Raw genomic sequence first — 12,226 nt, 5'->3', positions numbered from 1 at the left:
AACCAACAACACTCTTCAGCGACCACGCCCACTGATGACCAACAATTTTAATCTTCCTATATTTGAGGGTGGTCTAGGAATTAAGTCACATAGACTGTACCGTTTTTCGAAATCGTTAGTTGATAGTAATACAAAACCACGACAACATTTAAAGCTTTCTGAATGAATAGGGTAGGTAGACTACCATTGTGTTTATAGTTTATTAATTGTTCATTAAGGGATGTATGCTATAGTGTAATTTATTTTTCATTGGGGCCGAATCACGCTTTGTTGATTTTCGTACATTTGTATGACACCCAAAATTAAATTATATGTCCAGTATAAAGTTCGATTATGGTAAACTATTGTAATTTGATACGTGACACGAAAAACGTACTTGTAGAGCAAAATGTGACACGAAAAACGTACATGTAGAGAAAAAGGCACGATTAATAATTGAATATGGAAGATTATTCACTAATTGATCTAAAACTAGTGACAGCTTTTTTATTCGTCAAATTGTAATATTCCAGGATAAAAAAAACATTAACCATAGTTTATAATTATCACAAATAAAAACAGATGCATATATCAATGTTCTAAATATTAAAACAAAAACAATTTTATTCTTTGCAGGTTGAATTGAAATCTTTTGAACCAAATGTACGGTAATTCTGGCAGCATAGCCTTCCATTTATAGCAGCGACATTTAATTGGACCTCTCTACCAAAGTTAAAGTTTAGAAAGTTGATAACTCAAGCAATAAAACAATACAATTTTAAGTTGTTTTACAAGATGTTATCGTTTAAACACAGTCTGTATATTTCGTTAATTGCATCAAAAATTAAGTGCAAATACTGCAAAAGAGATGTTAACACTTTATGTTCTATTATATTGTTCTGAAGTAATTGTATACTGGCGCAAAGTAAATAATTGAATCTATACTGTTTAATGAAAAAGTATTGGTTACTGGATATGACATTACAAACGAAAATATGATTCGTCTTGAAATGTTTTATTGTTTGTTCAATATACAAGTAATAAGGAGAATTTTTAAAGTAATTTAAATCCAAAGAATTTAATTCATTTGATACGTTTCTGGAATTAAAAAGAGATATTATATAATTTGAAATACATCGTAAAGAGAAACCAACGTGAACTTTCTAAGGAATAGTTTGCTAAATCTATCTTAACAAATGTGAATAGCATTTTTTTAACAGATTACGTACCGATTTGCAAATACATTTTATCGTTATATTTTGTTAATTTTTTCAATTTTGTTATTTGTATATTGTATTATTTCTAAGCAATACATTCCTCGTATGAGGATTAAAAACAAATCAATCATCACCATAACCTTCCCACAAAGTGCAACATTTTATTCGAAGTTCAACAGTGAGCGGATCACAATTAGTTGATTATTTGAGCTGACACATAATACACATTATACTCTTGATAAGGGGGGGGGGGGGGGAGGGAGCAGAAACAAAACATTCAACAGCTATAAGAATTCACATGCGTTTCGTTTTGCATAATATTGCTCAAATGTTTTACAGATACGTATTTTCTTAAAATAAAATCATTTAGAGCCCCTATAACTACAAAGTTTTCTGACGCTATTATCATGACTAGTTTTCGCTACTATGCATTGAACATCTAATTAATATTAGCATTAACTGATGATTTGCCTAGAAAAAATTGCCGCGAGAAGATGCCGGACCGATCAACTACGTTCAAGCACTAGTCGAGACGGAGTCCTGCAATGAAAGAAATCAAACAAGAAAAACAATTAAATTGCACGAAACAGACACAAAATAGCGGGGTAATGTTTTGATTTTGGTAGGGTCTACATAATGGCTTTTGGTGCCCCAATGATGTAACAATGATATATTGGATTAATGAGTAGAATTTGTGAAGTATTGCTGCGATGGCGCCACAAGTTAAGCTATGGTCACAACTCACAGCGGCGATCGACCGATTTGTAGCCTGCTCGGTCGCCGCTGGAAATTAGGCATCGCCCAACGGTTTTTGGAGAAGTCAAGCAGGCTGTAGAGCCCCAGCGATGCCTGGGCGGTGCCCTGTCAATTTCCCGTCGGTCGCCGGTCGATTTTATGTCAAAACTGGGCGAAATCGGGAAGCTTCTCCGGGCGGCGTCCCGGCAGTGACAGACTGATAACCCACCGATTCCCGAGCGGTCTCCCACCGGCCACCGGCTGATTTTAAAGAAATTTCCCGGCCGGTGATCGGTGGGGCACCAAAATACGGTTGGTGCCCGGGAGGTCGCCGCCCGGACACCAACCTAATCGATCGTTCGCTGTCAAGCGATATAGGTCGAAAATCGAAACTGCGAGGTCAAAGGCTGCCTACCGATTTTGAACTCGCCGCCCAGTGACCAACTGATCTCACAGCGAAGACCGGACAGCGACGTCCTGGGCGGGAACGCTTGGTAGCTTTTGACCTAGCGATTCGATTTTCAACCTAAATCGCTCGACAGCGAACGCTCGATTAGGTCGGTGCCCGGGCGCGCATATTTGTTTTTACACAACTGTGTAGCCATTTTCGCGAAAAAATTCCAAGAAGTGCTCTGGCGAAAGAGTCTAAGTCGTCAGCGCACTATATGTGCAAGCACGTATACCAGGGAAGGGAAAATGATAGAAGGGGAAAAACAAGGATGGTGGAGAGGATATGGAGAAGGAAAAACAAGGAAATACATAAGGAAAGAGAAGAGAATAAGTCAAAGGAAGAACTTAGAAATACATAATTGAAGAGCTATAAGAGGATCATAGATCTAAGGAAAAACAGGGACATTAAGAAGGAGAAAGGAAATCTATCATTTAAAACAAAGAAATAGATGACGAAGGAGAAAAGGATAGATTGACGGAGAAACAAAAGAAATACATAAAAAAAAAGAGGTTAGAATGAAAGAGAACAAAAGAATAACATAACGAAGCTAGAGAACTGCAGGGAGAGTAGATTGGGAAAAAAACAAAGAAATATATAACGAGGAGAAAAAGGATAGATTGAAGAAAAAAAAATACATGACAAAAAGAAAAGAGGATAGATTGAAGGAGAACACAGAAATAAATAATGAAAGAGAAGAGAGGATAGATTTAACCCGAAACAAATAACGAGTATGTCATTTGCAGCTCCAGCAATCCAACAAATGCTAAGGGTAATGCTAGACTCTGACTCTAGTCGTTTGCACAGTATATTTGACTGAAGTAGCTAAACAGTTGTGTAAAAAAAATATGCGCTGCCCGGGCGGCGAGTAACAAGTGAGCAGGCGCCGCCGAATTTTAAGTCCGCGCTAAATTTTCAGTGTCGACCGAGCGATGCCCTAAAAAAACAAGCGGTGCCCGAGCGAAATTTGCTAAAAACTGGCCGCCGGGCCGCCGAGCAAGCTACTTTTGAGGGTTGTGACCATAGCTTAACCCAGTAAGGCTGTTGCACTAAACTTATTTGACATTGTCGTACAGACATTATTCTACTTTGTATGGTCTATGTTCCTACTCTCTTTCTCTCCATTTCCACCCCTCTGTCTCTCTCTCTCCCTCTCTCTCCCTTTCTCTTCCCACCTCTCTCTCTCTATTCATTTATATGTATATGAGGTTGGTTGTGTATAATTACAGTATTACAATAATATAAAACAGCTAACCTGTTCTAGACCTGGATCGTTACGCACCTCCGGTCCTTTAACATACTCCAATAGATCATCTAACAGCACGTGTATTCTAGCTGCCGAACTGCTTCGGGATCTAGTCGTGTTAGCTTCGGACTCTTCTTCGGGAGTTTTCGGATTGGATTCGTCATCAATGGCCTGATTGATAGTCATGATTTCCGATTCTGTCATTTCGTTCAGAATAGCAGACTGGTAAACATACAAACTCGGAGGAGTGTCGTGCCAGGGAAAGTGCTGCGGAAAGATTGAGATTAGGTAACATTATTTCACTGCCTTTTAAATTTTATCTCCGTTTCTTAAGAGGAGGAGGAAAAAGAAGGTGAAAAAGAAGAAGAAGAAGAAGAAGAAGAAGAAGAAGAAGAAGAGATAAACAAACAATCACAGAAAAACGAAAAAAAAAAAAAAAACGATTATAATTTGATACCATTACAGGGCGATACGACCCACATATTTTAAGGGGTAAAATGGGTTTGTGGAGGGTAAGTCAAAATAAAAGTGCATTAGTGATAGGTAAATAGATCATCATATTATCTTTGGCACATTTGCTTCATGTACACAAACTCCACGTCCTGGACAGGACTCCCTTGGCGTTTTTTTATCGTATCGTTTTGATTGTGGTGATGGTGAGTATAATGTGACGGATTTCAACTTTAATGATTCTTTAAATGGCTTACAATAAATCGTAGTGAATTTAACCCATATAACAATGATTAACACGAATAATGATATCATGGCACATACCACATCATGTAGAATTGTTTCATCTGAATTACTGCCTGATGAGTGTCTCAGACCTTGATCGATATTTCGAAACGACACAAATCTTTTTCGTGATGGCTTAGTGTAACGCCGTACTATCATCAGAATGACGATTGCTGAGAGAAGTATCAACAACAAACACGCACTGGTAATGATGACGATGAATTCCCACTCAACTAAAATATGGAGAGAGAGAGAGAGAGAGAGATAGAGAGAGAGAAACGGATAGAGGAAGAGACAGAGAAAGGAGAGAGAGAGAGAGAGAGAGAGAGAGAGGGAAAGAGAGAGAGAGAGAGAGAGAGAGAAAGAGAGAGGAATAAAAAGAGGTATAGAGTTTCATTTTGAACACGTGACAAATATTGCTAGTTAGGGTGCTAGTATGGATTTGTTTTGCTGCAAACTAACTATGGGTGTCGATCCCGGGGGGGGGGGGGGAGATATATCCCCCCAATATTTCAGGTGGGGGGGGGGGATCGCTTGTACAATCATCCCCCCAATAAATCACCATGAAAAAAATAAAAACAAATGAAGAGAAAAATTAATGATGAGAGCCCGATGAGAGTAGTTAATGGTTATAACTCGCAAGATGACCATCAATATACACATTTTGCTATCTCATTTTCATAATGTATACATGTTTACGAAGTAAATGAGACAACCGCATATGAGACAAGAGTACATTGAATTCTCGCTCTTACGGCTTCATCAGGAATTGATGAATTTATTCAATTTGTTCAATCAACAGCATCATAGAAATGCAGTGCGCCGAATGCAAAGACGCAGCGTCAAAAAGCAACGAGCTAAATGTTAAGCGCGAAGCGCAAAGGTAGCAATCTGCTATGCAAATCAGACAATCCTGGACAGTGTAAACATAGATGAACTCTGTGATGAATTTATGATGAGATCGGAGACAAGGTGAAAGATTTTCGGACATTAGTATGACTTATAAGATAGTTCACTAGTTGTTATGTTGTTTCCATTCACCCTTTTTAAAATTCACGTCATTGTATCTTTATTTTTATTTTTTCACTCATTTTATTTCCTGATATTTCCTAAAACATTTTTCATTTTTGGAGAAAGATTATTATGTCTCAAATTATTATTGTTTTATTAGAAAGCTGATGTAGGCCTATGTAACTGGTGTACTGGTGGGGGGGGGGGGGGGGGGGCTTGGGGTGCTAGCCCCCCCCCCCAATAAAATCCAACCATGACTTATTTTTTTAATTTCATACAAGTGATTTATAAATGTTCGTGAAATCACATGATTTTCAACAAAATTCGCGTTTCTCCATTTCTGTTGCAAACTGACACATTCCCAAATAGCCGGGAAGAGCATATATTTTGAATAGTCACTAATGGGCCTAATTCGTGGCCGTTAACACTGACAGTAACAGTAGAATACAATTCCTTTCGAGAAGCTATTGCGACAAGCACTGCCGGGAAATAACATGCAAAGATTTGCGAACGAACGTTCCATACGTACATCATGTGGGGAAACTGAATTATGAATTAATATAGAGAACAGTACAACGAATCGTCTTCTTTCTCTAATAATTTAGTGGAAAGGGCAAAGCTTCCACGCTTTGCGCTGAAGGGGGGGGGGGGGCAACTGAATTCAGACTAGGATTAAGAGTTGTAATTAAATGAAACGTCAAAGTACACGATACAACGAATCATCTTCTTTTACTAATAATTTAATGAAACGTGAAAGCTTCCGCGCTATGCGCGGGATGGGCGAAAATGATTTCAGACGTGGATTCAGAATAATAATCAAATGAAACGTTAAAGCTTCAAAGTGGGGAAACTGAATTCAGACAAGGACACGATACAACAAATCGTCTTCCTTCTCCAATAATTTAATGAAACAGTAAAGCTTAGGGAAAAAATGAAAACAGGCAAGGATTAAGAGTAATAATTTATTGAAACGTCAAAGTTTCCGCGCTTCGCGCGGAAGGGGGGAAACTGAATTCATGAAGGACACGATACAACAAATCGCCTTCTTTCTCTAATAATGTAATAAAATGTGAAAGCTTCCGCGCTCGCGAAGGAATGGACTAAAATGAATTCAGACAAGGATTAAGAGTCGAGAATGGTACATCGAATCTTCTTCTTTCTTTATTAATCTTTTGAAACGTCAGAGCTTCCGCGCTATGCGCGGAGGAACGGGAACTTGATTCAAACAAGGATTAAGAGTCGAGAACGGTCCAACAAATCGTCTTCTTTCTCTAATAATTTAGTGAAACGTCAAAGCTTCCGCGCTTTGTGGGGGAGGAGGAACTCCCGCTCCTTGCACCCAACTGGGAGCTCGCTTCGCACGTTTCGCATGCTCACTACCGCCCCCCTAAAATGAAATTCTGGCTACGCCCTTGGGAGGGGGTGCAACTTGCCACACGCTTCTACCTCTTGGTTGCTTTGATCCATTTCCGAAAATATTTTGGCACCTATCATCCCCCCAACCACGGATACAAATCGACACCCTTGAAACTAACCAATCACGACGTCGAATGTAACACCAAATGATCAGGAGTACTAATATAATAAACAACAGTTATATCTTATACACTGCAGGAAAAAACACGTATTTCAATTTCTTTCATTTATAACAAAGTAAAATGCAATTTTCAAAATGTAAGAGACTCCTAATCCAAATGTCCGTTTCATATAATTACACACACTGCAAATCAGGCACGTACGCAGGGGGGGGGGGGGGGTGTTTCGGGGGTTCCCCCTCAACGTTTATGTCAGTTGCGGATCCAGAGGAGGGGGGGGGGGGGCGGAACCTCCCCCCGGCAATTTTTTTCAGGGGGGGGGGGGGGTGTGAACATTTTCACTAATTGGGCAAAACAAATATAGTGGTCATTTCATATGCACGCACAATTATACTGAGAAAACAGACCCGTGGGTCATGTTGATTGAGTTTCCTTTTCCTCATCAAGGCACAGGAAAATGACGATATTAATAATAATCTACATACATGATTGTCATACGTGCGATGCGAATAAAGCACTTACTACTATTGTCTACTGGTTGAGGACCCAATGTACTTTGGTTAAGTGTTGTTCCTGTCGTTGTTTTCATGGATGTCGTGGATGGAGCATCTGAAAATGAATGAATATAATTCAGTTTACTAAATGCTGACTAATAGCTAGAGTAATGGTATATACAGTGCACATAAAACAATACTTTTATTTGGGATCATTCCTCGGGAGTTGAATCCACTCAAAATGTATTATGCATTCCTAAATACACTGTTTTGAGTGAATTCCACTCCTTGTTATAGTGAGATGCGTTCATGAGTACTCTGTTGAGAGCGGATTCCACTCCTTATTATAGTGAGATGCGTTCATGAGTACTCTGTTTTGAGTGAATTCCACTCCTTATTATTGTGGGATGCGTTCATGAGTACTCCGTTGAGAGCGGATTCCACTCCTTATTACAGTGAGATGCATTTCTGAGCACTTTGCTGAGAATGAATTCCAACTCCAACGAAGTGATCATTTAAATGTCTTCCCTTCCCCCTCCCTAAGCTTGAGAAAATTTCAACTCCGATTTTTTTAGGAGTAGAGACGATTTATTCAGAAAAACTGGTACTTCTTTTGTCAAAGAAGTATACCATGTACAGTCGATTTTTGGGGGTCAGTCGGGTTCTACAATCCGTGGTGTTCTCCTCCTCTTCTTCTATCTATGATACTAAATGCACCTTTAAAAGGCGATACACAAACGCAAATTAGAAAAAAAATAAAACCTGAGGGGTATGTTATATTTAGAACTTGATGCTCCGTAGTCCAGAGAAGTATTTAAGATGTGACAAGTTTCTCAATCTTGGTCGCTTTGCTCCCTTGTATATGTTTCTACATGATTCCTAGATGCACCACCGGACACAGAATTTCCCCAAAAATATTTTACGTAATCGTCAACATTTGATAGCATACATTTAAGTCGATTGAAAAGAAACATTAGGAATAACATCAGGACAGAAAAACAAAGACAATACATCTCGAATTACTGGGTACATGGCAAATAGTATGAGCACTAGGAAAATAATCACAAGTCTTACTGGTTTTGATAGCTAGTTGACAGTGCGTTCCCACTGGGTAGTTTTCTACGTCAGTGTAGCCATCATTACACGAACACTCAAAGCCATTTGATCCAAGATCCGTACAAGTTGCAAAAGATGAACAGTCGTCAATATCCATTTCACACTCATTCGTTGCTGAAAAAGGCACATAGTAAAGTTGAGAAATAAATAAGACATCCTCATTAAAGAGAGAGAAATAAGCGGAACCAAACAAAAAAGTTAAGTAGTGGCATATGTCCTCCCAACATTTAAGTAGTTCTCAGTGCCCGACTAGGAAATAGGTTTCCCAACATAAGGACTCTCAAATAAACAATTATTGACTACTTTGAGGAGCAACGTTAATACTACTGCCCAAGTCGATCTCGAAACTGTACTGTGCTCCGAGACGAAGTCAAGAGCCATAGTACAGGATTGAGATCAACGAGGAGCAATACAGTGCGTCCCAGAAAAAAACAAAACCAAGAATTATCGATGTTTTAACATATCTTAATCGCAGTTATAATCATGGCCTTTGTGAAACACTCCGCAGGTATTCATTTTAAATCTGGATGGAGAGTGTCTACTGCCCAAGTCGATCTCGAAACTGTACTGTGCTCCGAGACGAAGTCAAGAGCCATAGTACAGGATTGAGATCAACGAGGAGCAATACAGTGCGTCCCAGAAAAAAACAAAACCAAGAATTATCGATGTTTTAACATAACTTAATCGCAGTTATAATCATGGCCTTTGTGAAACACTCCGCAGGTATTCATTTTAGATCTGGATGGAGAGTGTCTACTGCCCAAGTCGATCTCGAAACTGTACTGTGCTCCGAGACGAAGTCAAGAGCCATAGTACAGGATTGAGATCAACGAGGAGCAATACAGTGCGTCCCAGAAAAAAACAAAACCAAGAATTATCGATGTTTTAACATAACTTAATCGCAGTTATAATCATGGCCTTTGTGAAACACTCCGCAGGTATTCATTTTAAATCTGGATGGAGAGTGTCTACTGCCCAAGTCGATCTCGAAACTGTACTGTGCTCCGAGACGAAGTCAAGAGCCATAGTACAGGATTGAGATCAACGAGGAGCAATACAGTGCGTCCCAGAAAAAAACAAAACCAAGAATTATCGATGTTTTAACATAACTTAATCGCAGTTATAATCATGGCCTTTGTGAAACACTCCGCAGGTATTCATTTTAAATCTGGATGGAGAGTGTCTAACGTGGAATAAATTCTGGCCAATAGACGGTAGTGCCAGACTGGGATTCGAACCCTCAAATTTGGATTGAGATTCAAGTGAATATACAATGACACCTCCATGTTACCTTATGCTGTTCTGGTATAAGTCTTTGCGATCAAGCTGGTAATATATACGACAAAATCAATGGTAAACTTACGCATTACTTGATAGCTAGACACAGTGAAGACTGATGACCCGTCAGACAGGTTACCACCAGTTCTATTAATCTCCTTCTCAAGTTCCTTTTGTAGTATATGATCTGTTACATTGGTCTCCGGATCGAATAGGAGATTGATGTCTGCGATGATACTACCAGAACTGAACTTGATGACGGTGCAACCATAGTAATCGGTCAACGTATCAGCGTATATGCCGTCAACCTATGAGATTTAAATTGTAGTTTAAGCTTCTACTAACCTTAAGTACTAATAGGCAAGCTTTTATTCATCACGTGGACTTTCTTGCTGTATCCTGCCTCTGGATTATAATTATAATAATAATACTCAGTTTTTATATAGCGTTTATTAGAATCACTAATCGCCTCCAAACTTGGAGTCTTTGCGATCAAGCTGGTAATATATACGACAAAATCAATGTTAAACTAATCACCTCCAAACTTGGAGATTATTACCCCGGCTTTAGCTGTGCTGCCATTGCTCTAGCATTTCAAAGAATAAATTCCTGCCAGGTACCCATTTACATCACCTGGGTTGAGTGTGACAAATGAAGATCAATGTCTTGCCAAAGGACATTAGTGCCGCGGCGGGTATCGAACCGCGGACCTTGTGATCGACAGTCCTGCGACTTAACCAGTCGACCACGGCACCTAGAGTGATTATTACGTTATTAGAATGATAGTTGATATTTGACAGACAGAAACTTGCTTATTACATTTCAAGGTTGTTAGAAGCTATGGCTCTATTTTATAATTACCCAAACACCCTTTACGATAACTCGATGAGCATAATTATCTTTGATGTCGAACGAGGAAGTTATAAGAAGATAATTATTTTCTTGTTTGTATAGTTAGATATGCTACTAATTGGGTAGATTTTTGTTTCTAAGAGAAAATCGCAAATATAAAGACACGTTGTCCAGTAGTAATGATGGTCATCCCATAACACGCTTACCATGTTACATATCTCTGATTCCAACATGATAAAACTCTCACTCTCTCTGTTCGTAAGGTCATCAGAGAATTCTGCTGACGTGCCGTTGACTGTTTCTATCTCCATGGTCGCAAGAAAAGTCGAAGATTCTGAAGAGATAGACAAAACGGAGGATCATATCATGATAACTATGTGAAGTACTAACGGTTCGATATAAATAAACATACTTTGTAGATGTAGTAGTCTTTCCAAGAGGGTAGTTGTTTTATAAACGCAAGATTTTCATCGTTTGATGTAGTGCATAGGAAGCAGTCGCAACAAATATACACATACCCGATTTCTGGCACCTCCCCAATTTTTTCCAAACAAATAAATTGTCCCTTTAGAACTGAAAAACGCCCCTCTTACATTTTAAAAGGTTGCCCATCCTGAAAGAAAGAACAAAATAAAATATTCTGATGTTTCTGTCCTGCCTTTTGTTCTAATTAGACAACATATTTCCTCTTCGTTACAATATCATAAGGTGCTCTTTACTGTGATTCTTGTTGAAATATCATCTGATTGTCCGCTCTCTTCTTATCAAAGTCTCAGTTCTGTAAAATACCCAAATCACTGTTACAATTATAGACCTATTAAATACAATATATGCCCTTTTATCTGTTCCCTCACCATATACAATATCTAAACTATCCTTTATGTGATACTTATGGAATTTATTGTCCCCTTATCTTTAATAATATGCCACAAACATATCTCCCTGTCCCACATTGTATTGATCATGGGACACCAAGAGCTTCGAGATCATTTACTGTTTTTAGTTTAATTTTAATATATATAATCGTGTTGTAAAGATTGCCATGGACTTAATCAAGACAAGAAATGCGTAATCTTGAAAAGCAATTGTTGCACAAAGCAATTTTTCCGCCAACTGGTGCCCATTGTTTTGCACGTATGGCAAACGAGGGACTATGCAAAGAAGCGACAAAGGCAAGGTAAGATTAAACGGCGACTTTTGTTTGTACTTACCCACGCAAGTGTCACCTGAAAGATAATACCCAGGGCGGCATTGACATTGAAATCCTCCACTAGTCTCCTCGCAGGTCTGGCTGTCGCGATCACATTGACCGAAACACGGATCTAGATAGTAAAATAATATTGGTTCACCCTCATAATGTATTGCTATATACCTGCCAATAACTTAGTACCCATATTCGGTATCATGCAAGATGGCTAAAAGCAGGACTGCACTACTTATATAGCAAACAATGCACAATCGGTACCCGTTTGTCCCCCATGGTCCCCCTTTTCTTATGTTAATTTAGAGATGGTTTGATGAGATAACCACCTGCCACTGACCGTGCAGGATGGTCAAATCCCTCCTGGCGAAACTAGTGC

General features: G+C 39.0%; 1 protein-coding gene across 1 annotated transcript; it reads right to left on the bottom strand.

Annotated features, from left to right (window-relative positions):
* Positions 1-435: 435 nt before the first annotated feature.
* Positions 436-12,006, bottom strand: LOC754809. Its single transcript, XM_030987346.1, has 8 exons — positions 11,858-12,006; positions 10,853-10,980; positions 9,880-10,102; positions 8,475-8,630; positions 7,429-7,515; positions 4,400-4,593; positions 3,635-3,892; positions 436-1,736 (listed from the first exon to the last, which is right to left on the bottom strand). Exons 2-8 carry the CDS (start codon positions 10,955-10,957, stop codon positions 1,713-1,715), a joined length of 1,047 nt encoding a protein of 348 aa, XP_030843206.1. The 5' UTR covers positions 10,958-10,980; positions 11,858-12,006; the 3' UTR covers positions 436-1,712.
* Positions 12,007-12,226: the final 220 nt, after the last annotated feature.

The sequence above is a fragment of the Strongylocentrotus purpuratus genome, unplaced genomic scaffold (assembly GCF_000002235.5).
Source record: "Strongylocentrotus purpuratus isolate Spur 01 unplaced genomic scaffold, Spur_5.0 spur5_scaffold_16, whole genome shotgun sequence".
Taxonomy (NCBI): domain Eukaryota; kingdom Metazoa; phylum Echinodermata; class Echinoidea; order Camarodonta; family Strongylocentrotidae; genus Strongylocentrotus; species Strongylocentrotus purpuratus.
Note: the sequence above shows the minus strand (reverse complement) of the source record. Positions and strands in the feature narration are given on the sequence as shown.